The sequence below is a fragment of the Mesocricetus auratus genome, unplaced genomic scaffold (genome assembly GCF_017639785.1).
Source record: "Mesocricetus auratus isolate SY011 unplaced genomic scaffold, BCM_Maur_2.0 Super-Scaffold_100676, whole genome shotgun sequence".
Lineage (NCBI taxonomy): Eukaryota > Metazoa > Chordata > Mammalia > Rodentia > Cricetidae > Mesocricetus > Mesocricetus auratus.
In genome coordinates, this window is record NW_024429266.1 from 21,586,198 (window position 1) to 21,611,911 (window position 25,714).

At 38.8% G+C, this 25,714-nt stretch overlaps 1 protein-coding gene across 1 annotated transcript in view; it reads left to right on the plus strand.

The window, feature by feature from the left end:
• Atf6 (activating transcription factor 6) overlaps positions 1 to 25,714 on the plus strand; it is a 152,696-nt gene that overhangs the window by 15,241 nt on the left and 111,741 nt on the right. The window contains exons 3-8 of the mRNA XM_040739028.1: positions 1,228 to 1,304; positions 3,265 to 3,352; positions 6,682 to 6,788; positions 12,805 to 12,931; positions 13,691 to 13,894; positions 20,898 to 21,118. Coding sequence (XP_040594962.1) covers positions 1,228 to 1,304; positions 3,265 to 3,352; positions 6,682 to 6,788; positions 12,805 to 12,931; positions 13,691 to 13,894; positions 20,898 to 21,118 — 824 coding nt within the window. The remainder of the gene's footprint in view (positions 1 to 1,227; positions 1,305 to 3,264; positions 3,353 to 6,681; positions 6,789 to 12,804; positions 12,932 to 13,690; positions 13,895 to 20,897; positions 21,119 to 25,714) is intronic.

Here is a 25,714-nt window from a genome sequence, read left to right on the forward strand (position 1 = left end):
AGCAACCACATGGTGGCTCACAACCACCTTGAGTGAGATCTGGTGCCCCCTGCTGGCACACAAGCAGAAGACAGTATAATAAATAAATAAAATTTAAAACAAACAAACAAAAAAAGAGCTTATATCCTGATATGCAGGCAGCAGAGAGAGAATGAGACTGGTCTGGCATGTGCTTTTGAAACCTCAAACCCCACCCCAGTGACAGCTTTCAAGGCCACATCCCTAATCCTTCCTAAACAGTTCACCAGTTGGGGACTAAGCATTCAAATGTTTGAGCCTATGGGTGCCATTCTAATTCAAGTACTCACACACTGGTAAGTGGAGTTTCAGTACAAAGGAGGACTTGGAGCTGGGAAAGTCTTAAAGTGTTCTTAAGTGTTAGGGAAGGCAAACTTTGCAGATTGTATGGAAGTATTGGGCCTTGTTAGGATCTTGACCATCTTACAAGTTTTTTAAAAATGAAGATTATTGAAGAATCTTTTCTTGTTCATATTTTTCTTGGTTTATAAAGAAACCCCACTAGAAATTAGAATATACTTCAATTTATCAAAATTTAGGCAAGTCTTTTTTTTAATCCACATAGACATTTTCTGTGTAGTTACTCCTGTGTGTATGCATGTGCTTGTGTGTGTGTGCGTGCATGTGTGTGCATGTACGTGCATGTGTGTGTGTGTGTGTGTGTGTGTGTGTGTGTGTGTGTGTGTGTGTGTGCACATGTTGGGCGTCTTCCTTGGTCATTTCCACTGTATTTTTTTCAATTAAATTTTATTGTGTGTGTGTTGGGGGGCATACCACAGTGCATGTGCAGATGTCAGTGGACAACCCTGTGGAATTAGTTCTCCTTCCACCCTTACATGGCTTGTGGGGATAGAACCCATCAGGCTTGTACAGCAAATGCCTTGACTGCTGAGCCAACTTGTCATGCTTCCACTTTTTGTTTGTTTGGTTTTAAGACAGAGTCTCTTATTGAGACTGGAGTTCACTGATTTGGCTAGCAAGCTCTAGGGATCCTCCTTTGTCTGTCTCCCCAGTGCTGGGATTACAGATATGTACAGCTGTACCCAGATTTTTGCATATGTTATGGGGAGCCAAGCCCATGTCCTCATGATGTACACATTGCTTGAACTTGTCATTGCCTAATGGAAAACTAATAGGCCTGCCACGGGGTGCAGAGCTGTTTCACTGTCAGTTTCATGAGTGACATTTGCTTTTCTTTCTTTATTCAAGAGTCTACGTTGTTTGCTGAGCTTGGCTATTTCACAGATACTGATGAGGTACAGTTCGATGCAGCAAATGAAACTTACGTAAGTACTTACTAGAGGAGAAATAGTGAATAACTTGATTTTTCATCTGTACTGTTGTTAATGCATGATGCTTTCTGGACAGTAAGTTTAGGCTAATAGCTTAAGTGACATCATTAATCAGGAATGTTAGTAGCTCTTTTGTAGTCAGTAAATATGTAAAGTTGTCTGGGTGTTGGTTTGAGAAGACTTGTTTCCTTAGCATATGTTTGGTCTTAGGGGTGGGTGACTTGGGAACGTCATTTTTTTTTCTTTTTCTTTTTTTGGAGAAAGGCTTCACTCTGTGAAGACAGAGTTTTTGTCCTGCCTGGTCCTGCAGCCATTTAGTCCCAAATAAACACACAGAGGCTTATGTTAATTATAAACCGTTTGGCCGATAGCTCAGGCTTCTTATTGGCTAGCTCTCTGTTAATCATTAACCCATTTCTATTAATCTAAGCATTTCCATATGGTCTTGGCTTACCAGAGAATGCCCAATTCCCTATCTTCCTAGCAGCTACATGGTGTCTCTCTGACAGCTCTTCTCTCTGTTCTTCTCAGAATTCTCCTAATCAGGTAGCCCCACTTATACTCCCTGCCTGGCTACTGGCCAATCAGCATTTATTCACCAACCAATAAGAGAAACTTATATTCACAGCATACAGAAGGACCTCCCCTATCAACTCTGTAGTCTTGACTGGTCTGGGACTTAACTATGTAGTTAAGCTGGCCTGAAGTTCCTCTTGTCCAGCCATCTGAGTGCTGGGATTCTAGGCCTGAACCACCATTCCAATGCTGTGTGGCTTGTGGGGATAGCAGTATTAAGATGCATGTGTGAGTCATGGTTCCAGCCAAGCTTACCAACTTCCTTTTTAAGAGCTCTGAAAATTAGTCATATCCTTGCCTTTTTTTTTTTTTTTTTTTTTTTTTTTTTTGGTTTTTCGAGACAGGGTTTCTCTGTGGCTTTGGAGGCTGTCCTGGAACTCACTTTGTAGACCAGGCTGGCCTCGAACTCACAGAGATCCACCTGCCTCTGCCTCCCGAGTGCTGGGATTAAAGGCGTGCGCCACCAACGCCCGGCCTTGCCTTTGTTTTTGATTGGCCAGAGAACTGTATAAAAACTGTTATTGTAGCTCTTTCAGAGGTTCAATTCCAAGTACCCACATGGTCGCTAACAACTGCCTGTAACTCCAGTTCCAGGGGTTCTGGACTCCACAGACACTGCACATACATGCTGCACAGACACACATCTACATAAATTAAAAATAAACCAATTAAAAAACTTATTGTAATGCTTTGGGCCATCAAAATGGCTTAGGTTGTTTGGTTTGGTTTGATTAGTGCATGTATAGGCATGTAATACTGGTTGCTTATGGAAATCTGAACTTAGCCTCATTCTTTAATGCCTATACATGCTGAGCTGTCTTATTGTCCTTAAAAATGTTTTTTGGGTTTGTTTGTTGAATTAATGAAGATTTTAGAAATCTGAGAACCACAGAGTGGTAGGGGGAAAAAGAACATTATCTTATAGTGCTTATCGCCTTTATGACTCCTGCATTGGTTTTGGCTATGTCTGTATTCTTTCTTTCTCAGGGAGATGATATGAATAGCTGTTTGCTTGGACTTCTTTTTCTAAATAGCAAAGGGGAAAAACATCTCTCCTGTTGGATCTGGATCTTTCTATGGCAAAAGGCTCATTTTGTAAATCTTAAATGACCTGTTTCCACAGAAAAGAATAAATGTCACCAATCTTTTAGATATTGAGTCCGTTTTCTCTTCCAGTTGTTATTGTCCTTCACTGAGCCAGAATTGCTGTATCTCTGGGTTCTCTAAAACATATTTACAGTATGAAGTGGTTGGCTTAAATTCTTTTTTATTAGATTGGGTAGTAGCAATGATATCATCTACAGTAAACTGTGCCTGACAGTTTTATTCCAGGGTGTGTGTATTTCATTCTAATCATTTGCTGATTTGACACCTACAGGAAAATAATTTTGATCATCTTAACTTTGATTTGGATTTGATGCCTTGGGAGTCAGACATTTGGAGCTCCAGCAACCACTTCTGCTCAGGTAACCACTCTCTACCCTTAAACGCCTAGCCAGACTCTTGGTATAGTTTGGTAGTACTCTGAATTAAGTGGGTTAGATAATCCTGGTTAGCAAGGTTTATGAAAGGAAAAGGATGAGGCTAAGGTTACTAGCAGTTAGGAGCCTGATAGTGGTGTCTCCTGCATTTGATGTACATCCTTCTGAGGAGGGGGCACAACTTGTCTAATGTTTTTTTGTTTGTTTGTTTGTTTTTTTTGTTTTTTGTTTTTTGTTTTTTGTTTTTTTTAACTAGACAGGGTTTCTCTGTATTGTTTTGGAGGCTGTTGGTCCAGTCTGGCCTCGAACTCACAGAGATCTGCCTGCCTCTGCCTCCCGAGTGCTGGGATTAAAGGTGTGCGCCACCACCACCCGGCCTAATGTTATATTTTTTAGGTGATCAAAATATTGTAATGACAACAAAGAGAACAGGAAATTGGCTAAAGCATTGTATTTGTCTCTTGTATTGGTTACCTGGTGTGTAATAATAAATCTTCACAGTCTAATTCAGAGCAGATCAATATACCATAGGATCCTTGTTATTTAGACAGAGTACAACTGCAGTTTTACAAAAGTTTACTTTGGAATTCAATGTTCAATTTAATTTTTAAAAATTTAAATTAAAAATTTTTGTGTGTGAGTGTTTTGGCTTCATGTATGTCTGTGCACTGCTTGTGTGCCTGATGCCCAAAGAACAGAAGAGGGTGTCTGATCTCCTGTACCTGGAGATATGTGGGTGCTGGGGATTGAACCTGGGTCTTTCAGAGCATCAGTCAGTTTTTGTTTTTGATTAGTTAGTTCTAAACTGTTGCTCCATGTATCTAGCTGTAATGCTCAGTTTTGTTTTTTGTTTTGAATGAAACTTATAATTCCCTTTAGCCTTGGATAGTGTGATTACATGAGAACCCTTTCAGATGTTTTATTTTCCATAACTTCATGCAAATTCTCAGCTACTCAGGTTTTGCTCTACAGTTTTGTTATTTAAGGTCCATGAGCCACCCTCCTAAGGAAAAAAAATATTAGACCTCTTTTTCTTTGAAAGAACATAACATTCTCCCAATTTAGTAATACATATTACCCTCTTTGTTAACTAGATATGAGTTATTCCCTTGAATCTCTATTACATTTTTTCCTGGTGTGTGTGTGTGTGTGTGTGTGTGTGTGTGTGTGTGAGTGTGAGTGTGTGTGTGTGAGTGTGAGTATGGTGTACGTGTGTAGTCTATACATGTGTGTGGAGGCTAGAGGAATTGGGTCCCCTCCTCTCACTTAGAAACTTTCTTTAGGTTTATTTATTTTTGTGTATGAATGTTTTGTTCACCTGTTTGTTTGTGCACCATGTGAGTGCCTGGTGCCTTTGGAGGTCAAAAGAGGACATCAGCTCCCCTGGAACTGGATTTATGGACAGTTGTGAGCTGCCATGTGGGTGCTGGGAATCAAACCCAGATCCTGTGTTAGAACAGCAAGTGTTCATAGCTGCTATCTCTCTAGTTCCTTGTTACTTTCTGAGTTATTTCTTTGAGACAGGGACTGTCCCTGAACCTAGAGCTCATGTTTTTTTTTTTTTTTTTTTTTGGGTTTCTCTGTTTAACAGCCCTGCTCCTGGAACTTGCTCTGTACACCAAGGCTGGTCTTGAACTCTCAGAGTTCTGCCTGCCTGTGCCTCCAAGCATTGGAATCAAAGGCGTGCACACTGATTTTTTTTTTTTTTTTGATTCTCTGTGGCTTTGGTGTCTGTCCTGGAACTAGCTCTTGTAGACCAGGCTGGTCTCGAACTCACAGAGATCCACCTGCCTCTGCCTCCCAAGTGCTGGGATTAAAGGTGTAAGCCACTATGCCCTGCTGCATACTGATATTTTTAAGGGAGCTTGATAAGGTTGGGTTTGGCTGGGTGGTGGTGGTGTACAGAGTGAGTTCCAGGACAGCCTCCAAAACAATACAGAGAAACTCTGTCTTGGAAAACAAAACAAAACAAAACAAAAAAAAAAAAAAAAAAAAAAGAAAAAGAAAAAAAAAAAGGAAAAAAAAGATAAGGTTGGGTTGAATATGTTGAAAAACCTGGAACAGGTTGTTACTGATAGAGAAAAGCTTATGAAAGAAATTGAAAAATGTTTTGTCCTGTCTTCTAGTATGTTTCCTTCTTGTGTGCCCCATATATATTGTTATATATATATGGAAGCTAGCTTAGAAATATATTAATAATTAGCCCCACAGATTATAGGAATTGAGATAGAGTGTATATATATAACCAGCATATTTTCCTTGTTAAATCCCTTCCTATCTCTATCCTTCATATTCTCCTTCATTTTATACTCTTATTTTGCTCAATTCCTGTCTTCTCTCATAGTATATGGGTTGCAGGAGTGTTCTAGATTCCTGATCCATAGATTCTGGGGACCTAATAAGATGGTTATTTTAAGCTTCTTAGATTTAGTTCCACAATTGTAATTAGAAAACTGGCTTGGGATGTAGCTCAGTGGTAAAGTGTTTACCTAGCATGCAAAGAGTCTGGAGTTTGACATTCAGCACTCCAAAACAACAGCAACATCAATAACCAACAACCAGTCAACCAGACAAGCAAAAGCCAAAAATGTAGCAAAAAAACCAAAACTCTAGAGAGAGTATTGATCTTGTGTTTTCCGTATTCTGATAGGAGGCAGGAACTAAGCAAAATCAGTAAGTACATAAAATAAAGGGTAGGTAACTGGTTATTCATGGTTTCTTTTCTCTTTCTTCCTTCCTTCCTTCCTTCCTTCCTTCCTTCCTTCCTTCCTTCCTTCCTTCCTTCCTTCCTTCCTTCCTTTCTTTCACACACTGCATGTGTTCTGCCTGCACGCCAGAAGAGGACACCAGATTGAATTATAGATGGTTGTGAGCCACCATGTGGTTGCTGGGAATTGGACTCAGGATCCCTGGAAGAGCAGTCAGTGCTCTTAACCTCTGAGCCATCTCTCCAGCTCCCTCATGTTTCTTTTCTCCTTCTGTGTAATTGGCTGTTTGTATGTGGCATAATATTGAAAACATAGAAAAGTTTATAGAGTAGAAGAATATTTTGTCTATTCTTATTCCTCAGCCAACAGCTATGTTACTTGGTTTCTTCTTTTTGGTTCTCCTGAGAGTTAGTTCAGATGCAGCTTCCTATAGGAGTAGAAGTATACACTGCTTTCCAACCTGGAGTTTTTCATTCAAATGACACATTTTTGTAACCTTCTCCTCATTACTGATTGAATTTCAAGAGTCCATTTTACCTTTTTTTTTACTCATTATTCTTAATTTGTATGGATTTGTGTGTAAAATGTTTTTTCCATGTCTTTCAGTTAAAGATATTAAGGCAGAACCCCAGCCTCTTTCTCCAGCTTCCTCAAGTTGTTCAGTCTCATCTCCTCAGTCCGTAGACTCTTGTTCTTCAACTCAGCATGTTCCTGTAAGTGGCTAGTCTTTTGTAATGAATTGGGTTGTAATGCTGTCTGGAAAATGTGTGTTTGGGAGGCAGTTGACATTCATGAAATATTTTGAGAAACCTTATTCTTCTGAGGAAAACGAGATTTGACAAGGGAATGTGCTTCCTTAATGTCTAATAGTCTTTGCTTATTGGTTTATTTTCTTTTCTTCCTATAATTTACTTTTCTCTCTATTAGAGTATATATTCTTTAAGGGCATGGAAGCATATAAGATCCAGAATTCCTGGCTCAGAGAATTTGGGATATGATCTGTTTAGTTCAGAAACTCCTATCATTGTCTTTCAGATGAGCTAAGATTTTTACAAAAGTCTGGTAGCTCCTTTGGAGTGTGTCTGTCTCAGCTTTGTGGTCAAGAAAATCAAGTACTTGATTAAATAATGGGGAAGGTAAAACGCAAGAAAAAAGACAAATATTTCATATGTTTTATCAGTTTTAAATTGAGGCATCTTCATTCTGGCAGGTTCAGCATTTAGCCAACAACTGAATCTTGGGGATTGTATTCAGGGTATGAAGGTAATGTGGGTAGATGCCAGCCTTCAGGAGATGGTTCTTTCCTTCTCCCATGTGGGGATCGGACTGAGTTGCTCAGGCCTGCACGGCAAACATTTTTACCTGCTGAATCATCTCTCCTGCCCTCTTTTCACTTAATATTTTTAAGATTAGCGTTTTTTTAAAACCCTTTCTAGGCCATCATCATCTGACCTTAGGATAAAAGCCACTAGGATTTTAGCTGGCCGTCTGCCTACCAACTCTCTAAACCTTTCCCCGTAGAATCATCTTCAAAGATGAATCTTTTAAGATTACAAAATTGGCTGTTCTTTCCTTTACCACTTTTTAATAGCTTCCAGATATTTAAAGTATGAAGTTGAAATTCTCTGTGCCGAGTGTCCGTGTTTACCGTTCTCACCGTTTCAGTCTTCCTTTGCATTGTACTTCCCATCCTCACACTCCACTGAGCTTGAACCCAGTGAGTTTTTTTGAGAGCTGCACTCAGCTCATGCAGCCCTGTGCTGGGCACTTAGCAATATTGGTCTGTGTTCTTACAGTCTGGTGGAGTTTTAAAAAACATTGAGACAGCATCTGACCCTAGAGCTACGTCAGTTACTTTTCTTGTTGCTAAGACAAAGCACCTAACCAAAGCAACTTAAGTAAAGGTTTATTTTGTTTCGCAGTCTCTTGTGGAGGGGAAGGCTTGCAGCAGGAGAGTGAGGCTGCTCGTCAGGTTGTACCTACCCATTGTCAGAAAGAAGACAGATGAGTGTTCTGTTCTGCTTGCTTTCTCTGTGTTTGAAGCCTGGAACCTCAGCCCATGGAATGGTGCTGCCCACATTTAGGGTGGGTCTTCCCACCTCAGTCTAATCAAAACACCTCACAGATATGCCTAGAGATTTGTTTTCAAGGTGATTCTAGATCCCATCAAGTTAACAATCAACATAAACCATCACAGTAGTCAGAGGTAGCTTCAAACTTGTGATCCTGCTTTCTCAGCATCCCAAGTTCAGGGTTCTTTTAATAGGGAGAGTCTTATTGTGTTGCCCAAGCTGGATTCAGTTCAGGAATGTGACATAATGTCTGGCCTGGCTTTTTTTTGTTTTTGTTTTTTTCGAGACAGGGTTTCTCTGTATTGTTTTGGAGGCTGTCCTGGAACTCATTCTTGTAGATCAGGCTGGTCTTGAACTCACAGAGATCCGCCTGCCTCTGCCTCCCGAGTGCTGAGATTAAAGGCATGTGCCACCAACACCTGGCTTTTGGCCTGGATTCTTTACTTCCTTTTTTTTGTTTTTGTTTTTGTTTTCATTTTGAGGCAAGGTTTCACTATCTAGCCCTGGCTGACCTGGAACTCATTTGGAGATCAGGCTGGTCTTGAACTTGTAGAGATCCTTCTGCCTCAGCCTTCTGAGTGCTTAGATGATTAAAAATGTGTGCCAGACACCCAGCCTGGTTTTCTATTGCTTATTTTATAAAGTGTAAATAATTATAATGTATAAATTATATAAAATAAATATTTTATAAATATATGATATAATTGTATAAACATATAAACTAACATAAATGTTACAAATAAAAATATATTTATTATTATAGTTACTATTAGTACTGCTATTATTATTATTGAAACTCTTTCTCTTTCTCATCCTCATCTTTTTTTCTGCCTTCTATTTCTCTTCTTTCCTTATATTCTTTCTCCTGTTTCTCAAAAGATTTTTTTATCACTCATAAAGACATTCTCTAATGTTTATTTATTGTTATTACTATTATTTTGTTTTTTGGGACAGGTTTTCTCTGTGTTGCCCTGGCTGTCCTGGAACTCACTCTGTATCAGGCGGGCCTTGAACTCACACATCTACCTCCCTTTGACTCCCTGCTGACATTGAAGATGTGTGTTACCAGCTCCTGGCTGATTTTATTCTTTTTCTCTTGCTTACATTTCATTTGGGGTAACCTTAAAATTGTTAAGTATAGGATGGAGATTTTGTCTGAGCCAATTGAGAGGCAGGTGTTCACTGGTGGACTGAACTCCAAATATTATAATGCCTTCCTCCTATGAACAAGAATATTTTTTATTTAACAATACAGCCATCAAAAGCGGGAACTAAACATTGATACATACTAATAATTTCATATGTAGCCACCATTTAGATTGCATTAGATGCCCCAGTACTGTCCTTTAGACCAGCAAAAGCGTCCAGTTATATTGTGTGTGGTTGTCTTAATGTTTCAGTTTTCTTTATTTTGGAACAGTTCTTCCTTCTTGGCCTTTGTGCTTTAATGACCTGTAACTTGGATTGTCAGATATTTCCTCAGGATTGGATTCAGATTTTGTATCTATGGCAGGAATGCCACAGGAGTGATTCTGTGTCTGTCTTTTGTTTGCTTTTGTTTTGTCTTTTGGTACACATAGTTCAAGCTAGCTTTAAAGTTGCTATGTAGTAGAAGATGCCCTTCAACTCCTGATTCTCCTGCCTCCACCTTCCAAGAGCTGAGGTTATAGGTACAAGCCACCCGCAGTCTACCTTCTCATTTAGTTTTGATGGTCAAACTTCACTTTGGTGACACCATTTCAGCTTGTTCTGTTAATGGAGAGTTTACCTCAGTCAGCTGACAGTGTCTGCTAGACTCGCAGCTATGAAGTTACTCTTTCTCCCTTTGCTAGTTGCCAGTAGTTTATGAAAAAGGTACTTTAAAATCATGAAAAAGTACTGTTCTTAAAAATGAACATGCACATTTTTAGTGTGTGTGTGTGTGTGTGTGTGTGTGAGAGAGAGAGAGAGAGAGAGAGAGAGAGAGAGAGAGAGAGAGAGAGAGAGAGAGAGAGGTAAGAGAGGTAAGAGAGGTAAGAGAGGTAAGAGAGGTATGTATTCATGGATGGGTCACAAGGAATGTGTGATGTGTGGAAGTCAGTCTCTTTACCATGTGGGTTCTAGAAATTGAACTCAGTGCTCTTTACATTGCTTATTTGTCTGTTAATGTTAGTGTGGACTCAGTGTTTTCCCTTTCATTTAGATTATGACCCATTGCTGTGATTATTTATTCGGACTCTTGTGTTGTCTTCCATTTAGCCAGTAGGGGTCCTTTCCTGTTGCTCCTGTGATATTTTACTGTTTCCACTGGGCTCAGCCATCCTATGTCAAGGCTGTCTCCTGGGCCATTGCCTCACCCTTGCCCTGACTTCTCAGATCTCAGGGTTCTCCTTGTGAATGTTTTACCTACCCTTCCGGTACTCAGAGAAGTCCCCCAGGTATGGATAGTGGTCTTGCAGCCCCATCTAGTGGCAAGTGGTTACATTATTCAGGAAGAAATATTTTCTTTGTAAGTGTTAATACAAATTTGTCATAAGGCTTTATTTTTAATAAATAGATCTCAGATTAATTTGAAATTGCCTTAATATGTACTGTAAGATACAGGCTCAATTTTATGTTTCTCTAAATTATTATCAAAAGATTTATTCTAGTATCATTTATTAAAAGTTTGTTTTTCCCCTCACTGCTTTCAGTTATAGGTATATACTTTAAATGTATACAAATGGCATATTTAAATATTTATCATTATTATTTTATGTTTTGAGACAGAGAGTCTTGCTTTGCAGTTCAGGCTAGCCTTGAACTCAGTGACCCTCTGCTTTAGCCGCCTGAGCGATGAGGTTATAAGGTTGTACCACAATTCTAGCTTCCATTTACTTTTAATGGTCAATTCATATTTCTCTGTATACATCAGATCTGTTGCATCTAACTGCACATTTTACCCGCACCGTGAAGAATATTGTAAAATATTCTCTTGTGAACCCTTTGGGAGGTATGTCCAAGAGCAGAAAAAGTGTGTGGCAGGCAGCAGGCACTCAATATGACATGCTCCTCAGCTCTTCAGGAGTTGCTGTACTCACTCTGCAGACTCATCAGCGTGTTTGGGAGTCTTAGAGCTTTTCTGATAATGCTTGACATTATCTGGTTTTCTGGCTTTCTCCAAATGGGAAATCTTTTTGTTGTTGTTTAATTTTCATTTCTTTGATTACTGGTTGCTTTCAAACTGTCTCTACATTCTCATTATGTACTTTTGATTTTCTATAAATGGTTTATTCTTGTCTTTTGATAGTTTTTCTAAATAATTTTTGTGTTATTTTCAAGAATCAAATGCATGGTTAAGATATTAAACTCTGTTCTGTGGTTCCTGCATGTGTGTTGGTATATAAGGAAGCTGGTTCCTCAGTAATACTGCACCCATGTGATAAAGCCACAGTTATCCTATGACCTGACTGACCAAGCTGCTGACCAGAGAGACCCAGGGAGGTACCTTCCCAGCACTTTAGTGAGCCATCTCCCCAGCTCTGAAGTTCAAACTCTTGCTGAGTTTGGACATTGCTGACCTCATTTCCCTATTAACTAAATAGAAATTCTTAATTTTCAATTACCTCCCATTTCCTTCTTGGCTGAATTTTTAAGTTTTTTAAAAATATTTTTTAGATTATTTTATTTTATATGTATATAAAGTTTTGCCTATATATATATATGTATGTATATATATATGTATGCCATGTATATGCCTAGTGTAGCACGAATTCTAATTGGTATTAATAATAGAAACCCAGAGACAGATATTGGGGTTAAAGCTGAAGGTCAGAGAAGCAAAGTGGGCAGCCATTAGAGAGTTCTCATATCTGTCAGTGCTCAGACCAAAGGGGCAATGATGTCCTCAGACTGCATCTGTCTCCACCAAACCTCATGCTGCACCAATCTCTTTTCTCCTCCTGCCTTATATTCCTCTCTAGTGCTGGGATTAAAGGTGTGGGGTGGGATCCCAAGTGCTGAGATCACCTTTGTGTGAGCTGTTTCTCTTTTGTACTGGATCGATTTCATGTAGCTTAGGGTGGCCTTGAATTAACAGAGATCTAGCTGCCTCTGTCTTCTGAGGACTGGGATTAAAGGTGTGTGCCATCACTGCCTGGCCTCTATGGCTAGCTAGTGTAGCTAGCTTTGCGTTCTGATCTTCAGGCAAGCTTTATTTGTTAGATCATAAACAAAATATCACCACATCTAGTGTCTGCAGAGATCAGAAGCCGATATCAGATACCCTAGAACTGGAGTTTCAGATGGTTATGAGCCACGCTGTGGATGCTGGGAACTGAACCTGGGTCTTCTGCAAGAATAACACATGAATAAAAGAAATGGGAAAGTATATTAATTGTAGCTCTAGCCTTATGACGATAAGTAAATGTTTATATGACTAAGAATCAAGTAAGACCCAAAGTTTGTGGGAAGAAGTGGAGAAACAGACGAATGATTTCTGTTTACTCTATGAGTGCAGCATATAGATGCTGCATTTTGAGTTACATCCGTGAGGTTGATGAGTGTTTATATATCAGTAGTCACTAGACTTTATCTTTGCAGCACTTTTCTGTTTGCATATGATCTTGTTCTCTTTCTAAGTAATTTGTTGCTCAAAGGTTGTACTCTTGGACATTAATTTGTTTGTGTTTTGCTGCAGGAGGACTTGGATTTGTCTTCCAGCTCCCACTCTCCCCTTTCCTTATATGGTGAAAGCTGTAATAGCCCCTTGTCAGTAGAGCCACTGAAGGAAGCCAAGCCTGTCATTGATCCTGGAAACAAAACTGGTATCTTATCTGTCTCCCAATTTCTGTTATTTCTATTTTAGATAACTTAGATTCCATCTTTAAAAGACAAATATTGGGTTAAACATATATTTTTAAATTAGTGTGTCATTTTGTGTGTATGGGTGTTTTATCTGCATTTATGTCTGTGAACCAGCTGTATGCCTCCTGCCTCCAGAGGCAAAAAGAGGCTTCAAATCTCCTGGAACTGGAATTTATAGAAGTTGTAAGCTGTAAGTTGTTACAGAATTCAGGTCCTCTTGAAAATCAACCAATATTCTTAAGTGCTGAGTGATCTCCCTAGATCCTAAATTGGTATATGTTATTTTGTTGTGGTGGTGAATGGTTATGGTGAAGAGGACAAGGGGGAAAATCTTTTTGTGATGGTCCTTGTCTTCATAGATGAAAAATACTTAAAATAGACATAGGTTCTGTCATCTTTAGGAGAGGTTGTAAAGGTCTAGGTAAAGACACCAAATGTGAGAGGTGATGACTCTTTCTTCCATAAAGCCTAGACTTAATTCAGTAATTTTAGCATGATCCATTCCTGGTCCCCCTTTCCCAAAACTGCAGAGAAGACGATCCCAGACTGAATAGACTTTTCTTCAGTCCATTCCTTTAAAGAGTAGCTGGGTTTATACTCACTGATGATTGTTACTAGAAGTCAAGATATTACATAGAGCAAAGTATGTAATAAATGTTTTCTTAATTTTCTTCAGATTGATTTGAAGTTTTTTTTTTGTTTTTGTTTTTTTCCTCTAGAACATGGACTGACTCCAAAGAAAAAAAATCAGATGAATTCAAAACCTTCAGTTCAGCCCAAGCCTTTATTACTTCCAGCAGCTCCCAAGGCTCAAACAAATGCCAGTGTTCCAGCAAAAACCATCATTATTCAGACACTACCAGCTCTTATGCCACTGGCAAAACAGCAGTCAATTATCAGTATACAGCCTGCACCCACTAAAGGTACCTGTGTAGATTATGGTGCTCTGTGTTTGTTGGAAAGCAATATAAGGCTTATATCACATGATTTATTTTAATTTGGCTTATAGTTTTTGCGCATGCACCATTGTGTCAGGAAATTTCCTTGGTTCTGGGGATTTTACAGAGATGATGAATGTGGTTCCTGTCCTTGTAGAGAGCTCTACAAAACAACGATATCTGTTGCCTCTTGTTTTCTTATGGCTTTTATTGTGATAATATCTGTATTTAAGGCACTTTTTTTTCTTATAGATTTCTTTTTTTTTCCTCATAACTTTTTGAGACAGAGTTTCATTATATATACTTAACTGGCCTTTAACTCTATAAGTAGACTAGTCTGGCCTCAAATCAACAGAGCTCTATTTGCTTCTGCTTCCTGAGTGCTGGGACTAAAGTGCACCACACTTGACTGACACTTTTGATATTTTGAAACCACTTACAATAAAGAAGAAAATTGGGGAGACTTTTTGTATTGCCATTTTATTCTGAGATTACTGTGGCTATGATCTTTTTGTATTGTTTTAAAGGTTAGGGTTTAAAATAATAGCCATTTCAAGTCAAGTATGTGTTGAGCAATAAATCTGGCTCTTAATTTGTGAGGAGACTGTGGTTTGGTCTGCCAGGCATTGAAGTAGGTTTTAGAAGGCCTGACGGCTGCTATGAGCTTAGATTGGTGTTTTTCTGTATTTTCCCCACCAGATGGCCTCATTTACTGTGAGTCTACAAGAAGGTTCACTATTGAAAGAAGTGCAGGTTTGAGGGTTTGATAATACTGAGGTATGGGACATCTCTTAGGCAGTTTAGTCATTAGTGTACTGACATTGATCTTTGTACACATGCCTATGAGAAAATTTATGCAGTATTCATTTTCCAGGATTGAATTTATTGGTACCAATTAGCACTAGGAGTTAATAGGGCATGTGTAAGTAAACATTAGGGTTACATTTATTTTTATGGCTGTATTTGCATTTATGAATGGTTAGCTCATTTCTCTGGAGCATGATTTTAATAGGGGAGGCTTCATAAATTTGATCTTGTGTATTAACCTTGTCTATGAAATGACCATGGGCAATAGAACATTAATAAAAAGAACTAAAAAAGAATCCCCAATAAAAGAAAAAAACTAATAGACAAGGTAGTTTGAAATGCCTTCCTCCATTTAGGATCAACACTCCTTTTTTTCTTTTTTTTTTAAATAGGAAGAATAGCAATTATGGGCTAGGTGTTCTTGTGATTTGTAAGTGGATGTTAAGGTTTCATAAACTCTTTGAAATAAGGCACAAGATTTAGTGTATATTCATATATGGAGTTTTGGTATAGTACTTAAAACTTTTACCAGGACCTCAAAATGATTTGTGTCTTTCCAAAGGGTAAGAATTTAAATTCATGAAGAACCTCATTATAGTTCCCACAGTATTAAAACACATGACATTAACATGTGAAGGAAGTATGTGAAGGAGGGAATATCCTAAGAGTTTGCTTTAAATTGTTGGCTGTGTTTGAGTGGTAGGAGATCCCTTCTGTTTGTTTTTCGAGACAGGGTTTCTCTGTGTAGCCCTGACTATCCTTAAACTCCCTCTGTAGACCAGGCTGGCCTCAAACCCAGAGATCCCCCTGCCTCTGCCTCCCAAGAGACAGGATTAAAGGTATACACCACCACCACTGGCTGAGATCTTTACTCATAGCAAAAGACAGATGATTTGTTCCTAAGCATTTTATCAGTTCCAGAGATTAAAATAAAACATTCTGGAAACTTACCGTTGTCAGGACTGGGAGACTGACTCAGTAAAATCAAACATTCTGAACTTCAATGATTTCACATGCTCTGAAGTCTTATATTTTGATGAGCACGTGCCAATAAATTGTTTTTACAATATAATCTGTGGATTTTGGTATTAGTATTCTAACATGCAGATTAAATGTATATATTTCATTCATTATTATTTTAATTTTGAGAGTGGAATGAGAGGAAGAATGGGCTGAGGGGATTGCTCAGTCAATAAAATGCTTGCCACATATAAGTATGGGGACCTGAGTTCAGATACCTATCACTCACATAAAAAGCCAGGTATTCTTACTGCCTGTATGGAGATAGGCACATCCCTTAGAGGTCACTGAACAGCCTGTCTATGTAACAGATATGGTCTAGTCTCAGGGAGAGACCTCTCAAAAATTAAGGTGGAGAGCCACTGAAGAAGACATTTGACGTCAACCCCAAGCCTCCACACACATGTGCATACACATGAAAACATACATGTATATATTACATGAAAAAAGAAAAATGACAAATATGTAATATTTACAGATGTAAGTTCAAATTCTCTAATGTGGTGTTAAAGTGCTTTGCAATTTGGCTTCAATTTAGTTTAACTTTACAGTATTACAGTATTATTTTCTATAGAACTTTGTGCTAGTCTAAATAACCTGGCATTGTCTATTGCATTCTGTCAACCTGAATTAATTTTTTACATATTTTTGCTTCTAAGTCTTCTGTGCCCTGTAAGAATGTTGTAACTAGTGCAGTTGAAAGATGTTTAAAGCCTATAGTATCTGAAAATAGAGAACCAGGATGGGAAGTAGAGCTGTTACAAAGCCTAGCACTGTAAGGGTTGGTAATTGATGGTAGGGGTGTGTGGGAGGGAAGTCAGGAAGGACAGAGAGGAGACTCTCTTGGGTGACTCTATGTTCTGCCTTAGATTTTTTTTTGATGACACTACAAATCACTGAAATTAGGGAATACATAGAGAGTAACATCTAGTAAGTGGGGATGCCAGAGTGAAGCCAAGTTGTCTGGCTGACCAAGTCTTAGTAATTAATTATAATATTTCTTCTAAAAATGATGAAGTGTAATCATTTTTTCCCTCAGAATTCTACCTTTAATTTGAGATTTAAATTTGTTTAAGTAGTTACATAACAAGTACCAGAACTAATGAGTTGATAATACATGGAATCTACTATTAAGCAGAAAAAGTATCTATAATGAATGTATGCTAAGATATGTACCAGAAATTCTTTTAAGTGCTTCAGTGCATTAGCTTATTTAATAGTTACATGATTCCCAGGATAAGTATCAATATTTTCATTTTATAGATGAGAAAACTTGGTGCAAAGAAATACTTGACCAAGTTGACACAAGTATGTTATTTAAAACAAAGTAGGTATTCGGTAAATGTTTGATATGCAGTTTGAAATCTTTGAAGAAAGTTAAAAAGAAAGAACTGACCATCAAAATCAGTTGTCCTATGTAGATGCATTTAGCATGGAATCCAGCTGTCTTCCATTAAGGGATTTGCAAGTAATGCTAAAGAGGATTTTGAGTATGCCAAAATGGATAAACAACCCTTTGGTGTGTTCTGTTTGGTGTGTTTCCACACCAGGAACAGTAGTCACTATGTTCCCCTGCTAACTACTGAAGGCCCCAAACAGTCCTTTGCATGCATTGTCGTCTGTGACATGGTCAGCCCTTAGCAAGTAACTGTGAGTCTTTTGTTTTTGAACATACTGTAATAGAAATTTAGTATTTCTATAGTTTTGAACATGCTTAAAATATTTAGAGGATTTTTGATTTAGATAAAGTGAAGACAGTTGGGAACTTTAGGGTGTAAGAACTTAAATTGCAGCATGGAATAAGGGAGACAGCAGTGGCCTGGTAATCTGTGAACCATATTTGGTGTACAGACTGCCTTGGTAATTCTCCATCTCCCCAAGATGTAATTCTCTTGGCTGGGAAATAGGGACAGTGAGACAGAAGACCATGAGATTGGATTGTCTGTTCGCCCTCCCTCCCTCCCTCCCTCCCTCCCTCCCTCCCTCCCTCCCTCCCTCCCTCCCTCCCTCCCTCCCTCCCTCCCTCCTTCCCTCCCTCCCTCCCTCCCTCCTTCCCTCCCTCCCTCCTTCATTTCTCAGTTATGGGAATTGAACCTAGGACCCTGTTCATACTTGGCAAGTGCTCTGCCACTGAACTTTATATGTCCCCAGCCTTCTTTTAACTTTCTATTTTGAGACAGTCTCATTAAGTTGCTTAGACTAGCCTTGAATTTCCTCTGTAGCCCTAGCTGGCCTTGAATTTGTGATCCCTCCACCCTTTTTAGTAACTGGGATTATAGGCCTCTACCATCAGGCTAAGTTTTAGATTATTTTTTACATTTAGTTTTAAGGAGTATTACAGACATTCACAAGTGTTATTTACCAGTGCTTCAAATCTGCCCTGGGTCTACAGGTCTGATCCTTTCTTTGAAGTAATTTTATGTGTTTACTATCTCCCCAGATATTTGGAATAGACTCAAAGTTTTGCACAATACTTGGGGGGTTCTTTTTTTTTCTAATCATAATTTTAAGCTTAGAAGGTATGGAAAATTGTTTCTGAGAATGTTGTTCTCTTCTCCAAGTATTGGTTTATGTCAGTGGTTCTGTAGACCACGGGCCCTAGAGTCTGTGGTGGGGTGATGGGATTGGATGGGACAGCAGTGGCCTTATGGTATTTTGCAAGGTATCCTCAAATCTCTAATTGTTGCAGACTATTACTGTAGATCAAATAACTTGTTTCACTTATTTTTATATAATTATTTTCAAAACTTTATGGGTATATTTTTTGTTAATAAGCTACAAATTCATTTTATTTGTTTTTTTTTAATTATTTTGTTCTTGAGATGGTGTCTTAATACATAGTGCAGTCCCTGATGCATGAGCTGACTTTTTGGAACCTATTCTCCATGTGGGGATGCCTTGCCCAGCCTTGATGCAGGGGGAGGGCCTTGGACCTGCCTCAGTGTGATATGTCATGAATGGAGGAGGAGTGGGTGGTGGGGATAGACAGGAGGTGGGGGGAGGGGAAACTGTGGTTGACATGTAATATAAATGAAAAAATTTAATAAAAAGAAAAAAAGAAAAAAATACATAGTCCAAAACTGGTCTTGAACCAAAGTCCTCCTGTCACTGTCTCCCAAGTGCTTGAATATACAGCCATATACTGTTATGTGAATTATTTTATAACAGAAATCAGCTTAGGGGAGAATGAGAAGATAAATATATTTGGCAATGTTATTCCCCAGTAAGTTATATGTATTTCAAATTTATGAAATTAATTTCAAATTTTCTTACAAACTTACTACTTCTAAGTTCTAATAACTGAATTGAGAAAAAATGGTAACATTTGAATTCTACTTTTGGTCTGCTTTTTGAGGTCACTGAAACAAAGAATTTTATTTTATAAATGTGATCTTTTTTTGGCTAAGACAGATGTTCTTAACAGGTGTTCTGAAAATATTTTGATTTTCAGTTTTCCCCTACCCTTTGAAATATGAAACTGAGCTTTATAAGTCATCTTAAACTGACCTGAACATAAAATGTCTTGTTTTACACTGAAGAAAAATTATAAATGTATATTGAATTACAGTTTCTGGTTATAATAGTACCTTTACTTAGCTAGATAAAGCCAAACTACCCAGATGTTAAGCAAGGCTTTTAATACCTTATAAAATTGTAAAGGGTAGTAAACAGGCAGGTACAGTTTTCATGGATCAGTGTTGTGAGTTGTACACACTTTCCTGAGGGCAGTGGGATGAGTTCTCAGTGGATGCAGGCTTAAGGGGATGGCAGCTGCAAAGCCTAGGAAAAGATTTGAGGGTCATTGTTTTGGCAGGGATCAGAAAGGTTGATATTATTTGTAGACAGTCATTGTGCTGTTCACTAAAATTTCATCTCACTTTGTTTTCTATTTTCTTGGCATTTGTAGTCACTTGACTTTTTCCCACATATGTGTATGTGTATATATTTGTAAATTTTAAAGGATTGATTTTTTTTTTTTCTGAGACAGTGTTTCTCTGTGGCTTTGGAGGCTGTCCTGGAACTCGCTCCGTAGACCAGGCTGGTCTCGAACTCACAGAGATCCACCTGCCTCTGCCTCTCGAGTGCTGGGATTAAAGGTGTGTGCCACCACCACCTGGCAAGGATTGTTTTTTTTAAATAAGAGAAATTCATATAGAACTAATAAACTTTAGAGGCTAATGCATGGAAAATGTAGATATGACAACAAATTTGTTATGTGTTGTTGCTAATATTGAAAAAGATATAAATGAACTACTTCCTGGTTTGTTCATGTTTCTAGTGAGTATTTTTTTGCTTCCTCCTCCCAGTACTGGGAATTAAACCTAGGGCCTTGTGCATGTTAGGCAAGCCCTCTGCCATTGAACTACATTCCCTGTCCTCTTTATTTACTTTGTGAGATGAGGTTCTGAATGAACTTCTGAGTCTCTTACTTTAGTCTTCATAGTGACTATAATTACAGGCCTGCATCATCAGGCCTGGATTTCAAAAGGTTTTTGTTTTTTGGTATTTTAAAGACAGGGCTTCTAAGTAGCTTTGGAGCCTGTCCTGGAACTCACTCTGTAGACAAGGCTGGCCTCTAATTCACAGAGATCCACTTACTTCTGCCTCCCACGTGCTAGGATTAAAGGCGTGTGCCACCACTGCATAGCTAAAAAGGTTTTAAATTTTAATTGTGTGTGTGTACACATACTTGAAGAGGCCAGAAAATGGTGTCAAAACTCCTGGAGTTGGAGTTGTAGGTTGAAATGGTAAGCTACTCAGTGTGGATACTGGAAATCAAATCTGGGCTCTCTTGAAGAACAGCGAGCACTCTTAACTACTCAGCCATCTATCCTGGCCTTTTTTACTTTTTTCAATTGAGGCTTGCTGTGCAAACTATCCACAGGTTTCTGGTCTGAGTGGTTCTTCTGCCTCAACCTCAGCTATCTGACTTGAAAATAGATTATTAATGATAACCCAAAGAGGATGAACTTAGTTGGTTCCATTAAAAAGACAACATCAGAGTCCCCTGTAGCGTGTGTTGCTGTTGGTAACATCTTATTTAATGGTGTGAAGTTCTTCAGGATTAATCTGTCTGTCTGTGGAAGAGACTTGAATGTTAGACTGCTTCCTGATGCAATAGCTGTGCACAACTTGATTCCCTATCTTTTCCTTAATCCAGGTCAGACTGTTCTGCTCTCTCAGCCTACTGTGGTTCAACTTCAGGCCCCAGGAGTACTGCCTTCTGCTCAGCCAGTTCTTGCTGTCACTGGAGGAGCCACACAGCTACCTAACCATGTGGTGAATATGGTGCCAGCCCCTGTGGTGAACAGTCCAGTGAATGGCAAACTTTCCATGACTAAACCTGTCCTACAAAGTACCACAAGAAGTGTGGGTTCAGATGTAAGTACTTTCTAAATGCCTGATTCTAAAGACAAACAGTTCCCTTTGCTTTTGTTGTTTGCCTTTCTAAGTTTGTTTTATTGAATGAAAGAAAACAGTATGCCAAAATTGCACATTTGATGTTTGGTGGAAAAGAGTTTGATGAAGAGTGAAGTATGCATACCTCTGTATTCTTTGTCTTTTGGACCTTTTCATCATAGTCCTCAAATCCCAACCTAATCATCCACTAGTGTTTTGTGGGTTCTTTCAAACTCCTGGTTGAAATTATTTTTAGCAATTCCTCTGATGAGAGTCTGTGGACTTCTTTTTAGGTAGGTTTTATATTTAGCTCTTTCTTGACTTGTTTTTTATTTTTATTTTTAGTGTGTGTGTGTGTGTGTGTGTGTGTGTGTGTGTGTGTGAGTGTGAGTGTGATGGCATGTATGTGAAAATCAGAGACCAGCTTGGCAGGAGTAAATTACCCCTTTTACTATGTGAGTCTAGGAATTGAACCCAGGTTTCTAGGCTTGGTGGGAATTTAACCGAGGAAAAGAGCCATCTTGTCTACTCTTCTCTTGATTTTTCTGAAGCGTTTTTTTTAGCACTTCATGACTTAAGAATTCTGTCTCTTTGTGGTTATTTGGAACTTTATACCATCTTTGTAAACCTTAAAAGTTTCTGATACTGTAGGAACTTTTTAATTATAAATTTTTCTATGATGTCACTTCCTAAAGTTAGTTATAGCACCTGCCAGCTAACTCTTGCTCTCTTTCAATGTCACTAAAAATATCTCTTGACTGTGTGTTCAAAGGAATTGGTTATCAGCTGTATATTCAAAGGAATTGATTATCAAAGTTTTTTTTTTTAGGGTCTATATATCTCTGGCTGTCCTGGAACTAAATATGTAGACTAGACTGGCCTTGAACCCACAGAGAGCCATGTGCCTCTGCCTCCTTCCTGAGTGCTGAGATAAAAGGCATGTGCTACCACACCAGGCTCAGACTGCTTTCTGCTCTGTCTACTAGAATTTATTTAAGCAGTAAGGCAGTGACTGACCATTTATCTGTGAATGTACTTTTCTGTTGTGTAAGAATAGGTGTAATCTCAGCTGACAATATTGTGAATATTTGTAACAAAATACAGCTAGTAAGTAGAGTATCTGTGGTTTAGAATAAGAGTCTCTTGGTTTATACCAATATAGAGAAAAGTACATATCAAGATATGGAATAGGAAAATTAGTTTTGAATGGGGAGAGAGGGAGACAGGGAGAGAGAGGGAGAGGGAGGGAGGGAGGCTCTTTTTCAGGTATCTGCTTGTGGTTACCTCTGACAAGGTGAAGCTGAATGTGTCCTTCCCAGCTACCAGCAGTCAGAAACTCATTGAAGTAGATAGTAAACACAAACTTTGCACTTTCCGTGAGAAGTGCATGGCCACAGAAGTAGCTGCTGATGTTCTGGGTGATATGTGAATATTTTGGCACAACAGAGTGCATTGCTGTTGAGTAAGGGGCATCTTGTCATAGACCAAGAACTGGAGAGAGGAAGTGCAGGTCTGTTCACAGTGGTACTGTGGAATCCAATCCAAGTGTTCTCAACTTGGTTACCGTGAAAAAGGAGAGAAGGATGTTCTTATGTCCTGGACTGAAATATAGAACTGTGCTTTGGTGGTTGGGACCCAAAAGAGTTAGCAGGATCTGTAAACATTTTAATCTCTCTAAAGAAGAGGATGTCTACCAATATGTCGCTGGAAAGCCCTTAAACAAGGAAGATAAGAATGCCAGGACTAAAGCACCCAAGATTCACTGTCTTGCAACACTAACACTGATGTGTTACTCTGAAGAAACAATGCACTAAGAAAAACAAGGAGGAGGCTGCAGATAGTGTGAAACTACTGGGCAAAAGAATGCAGGAAGCCAAAGGAAAGTACCAGGAACAGATTGCCAGGAGACGTAGGCACTTCTCACTGGGAAAGTCTACTTCTAAGTCTGAGTGCAGTCAAAAAGGCACCGGTGACCATAGAATAGAGGAAACAATATTGGAAAGATAGCTATGGAAGCTGATTTTCTTTCCTTTTAGTACATGGGGATCTTTCCACAATAAGAAAAAGAATGACAATAGCAAAAACACCACAGACTTTTTTCATTTAAAAAGTATAACTAGTCAGTAAAGAGTATGCTTTTCAAGAAGGCCAAAAAGGTTTAAAATGATAGACTTTTTTCTTTTTTTCTTAGACATGGATATATTTTATTATCAAGACTAACAAGAGCAGGGTTATATAGACTTTTTTTTCATTTAAAAAGTATAACTAGTCAGTAAAGAGTATGCTTTTCAAGAAGACCAAAAAGGTTTAAAAATGATAGACTTTTTCCTTTTTTTTTCTTAGACATGGATATATTTTATTATCATTGAGACTAACAAAAGCAGGGTTATATATAAGATGTGACGCCCCCTCCAGGGCATGTCTGAGTTTTCCCCCAAACTGCTTAGGATATCCAGCCTTGGGGGATGTGGTTAAATTTATGTCAGGGCAGTCTTGCACATGGGGCAGGGGACAGCCGCTGGTTTTAACAACAAAACTTTTCAATTCCACCCCTCATGGAAAGGTCCCTCAGGAGATGTGGAAGAACCATCTTGGCCAGAGCTGAAGGGGTGGCCTATATGACTGTGGGGTTGGCAGAGACAAGGACTCTGGAATCTGCTTCCTTGTAAAGTAGGGCTTTAACTTCCTGACTAGCTTTCTGGAGTCCTCAAGGTAGGTAAGGAAGGGTGTGGGTGGCTGCTGTGTGTGGAGGGCTTGAGTTTAGGGCCTAAGAAAGGAAGGGTGGTGAACAGGTAGGGCATACAGGGTTTAAGTCATCCTAGACCTAAAACCTGACTCTGGGAAATGGGGCTTAGTCCTCTACCAGGGCTTCCTTGTCCTAGGCTCCCAGATGTGGGTTTTGCTTCTCCTGAGTCAATGAGGATGTTTTTTAAAAGTTCAAAGATCCCTTGAAATTTCCTTAAAATACTTTTGAAATTAGGAGCTTGACATTTTCTTGTGTCATATGCCCAAATGAAACTAATACTAGAAGACACTTGACATTTACCTTCAAACAACTGAGCAATAGTGTGCCATGATTATTAAAATATTAATATAATTTAAATAATGTTTTTTACAATTATAGCATCCCGTGTTATGAATCCCAGAGGAACAAAAGATGGGAAGGTGTCTTAAAACTGAGAGTTGGAGGTATGACTTGAGGCACAGCATTTGCTTTGCTTGCAAAGGGCCCTAGGGCTAATCCTTAGTACCGTCTCTACATGCCCCGCCACTGCCTCTGCCCCACCCCAAGAAACCATGTCCTAGAAGAGTGTTTAAGGCTTGTAGTGATTCAGTACACTAAAAGAGAAGACTGAAAGTAGACATAGAAACCATCTTTTAGGGAAGGTAGGATGTCATGTGGACAACAGAATTATTCTGAGTTACTCTAGTGGGTTATCTGGAACAGGTGCAGATAACCCAAGCTTTTGTATACAGCCACTGTGTTTAGAAACTGGAGGCCGTTGCTTTCTTTTTAGACTGTTTGTGATTAATAGGCTTCTGAATGTTGACAATCATCATGGATTCAGTGACCCATTTGTGATGTCCAAATATATTCAGTTAATTACATGTTGGTCTGTTAGCCAGGCATCTTTTATTAGTTGTTTGATGTGAAAGAACATCACATGTTTGGCTTTTGTAGAGTACCCTGGGAGGTTTTGAGTAACTTGCTGACAGAGTCTCAGTTAACACTGAGGAACTAGAGGAAGTTTGAGATGAAAATGTATTGTACTGATGAGTGTTATCTTTTATTGTTAGCAGTATTTATTCAGCTTTCAGAATTTACAACTGATAGAATTATAAAAGAAAGATTAACGTAGTCTATGTGTAATGTAAGAAACCTAAAAACTATTAGAATGATTTTCTAGTCAACCTGCATTCAAGGTTTTTGTGCATATCAGGATGTCTTAGGCACTGTTCTTTTGCTGTGAAGAGACAGCACTACCAAGGCAGCTCTTATAAGAGAAAGCATTTAATTGGGGGCTTGCTGCCAGTTTCAGAGGTTTAGTCTATTACCATCACGATGGGGAGCTTGGTAGCATGCAGGTATGGTTCTGAAGAAGTAGCTGAGAGCTACATCCTGATCCAAAGGGAGAGAGAAGGATCTGGGTCTAGCATGGGCTTTTGAAACCTCAAAGCACACTCACAGTGACACACTTTCTGCAATAAGACCACACCTTCTCCTAATCCTTCTCAAATAGTGCTACTCCCTGGTGACCAAGCATTCAAATATATGAACCTATGAGGGCCATTCTTACCTAAACTACGGCATAGGAACTGAGTCAAGACTTTTCAGTATGAGTTTTCATATTTATGTAAAGTACAACAGCATTAGTCTGTCCTATCAACTGGCTAACCCACCTAAGGAACCCATAGTAAATCTGTTCTAGAAGGAGCTGTAGAGAAGACTGTGATCCACTAGGACAGCCTCTGTGTTAGTAACATGCATTTTTAAAAGGCTCATTACATTTTAACTAGTATAGATACAGCCTTGATTCAAAATGTACCCCCTTCCAGTTTTTTATATTATGTAATTTT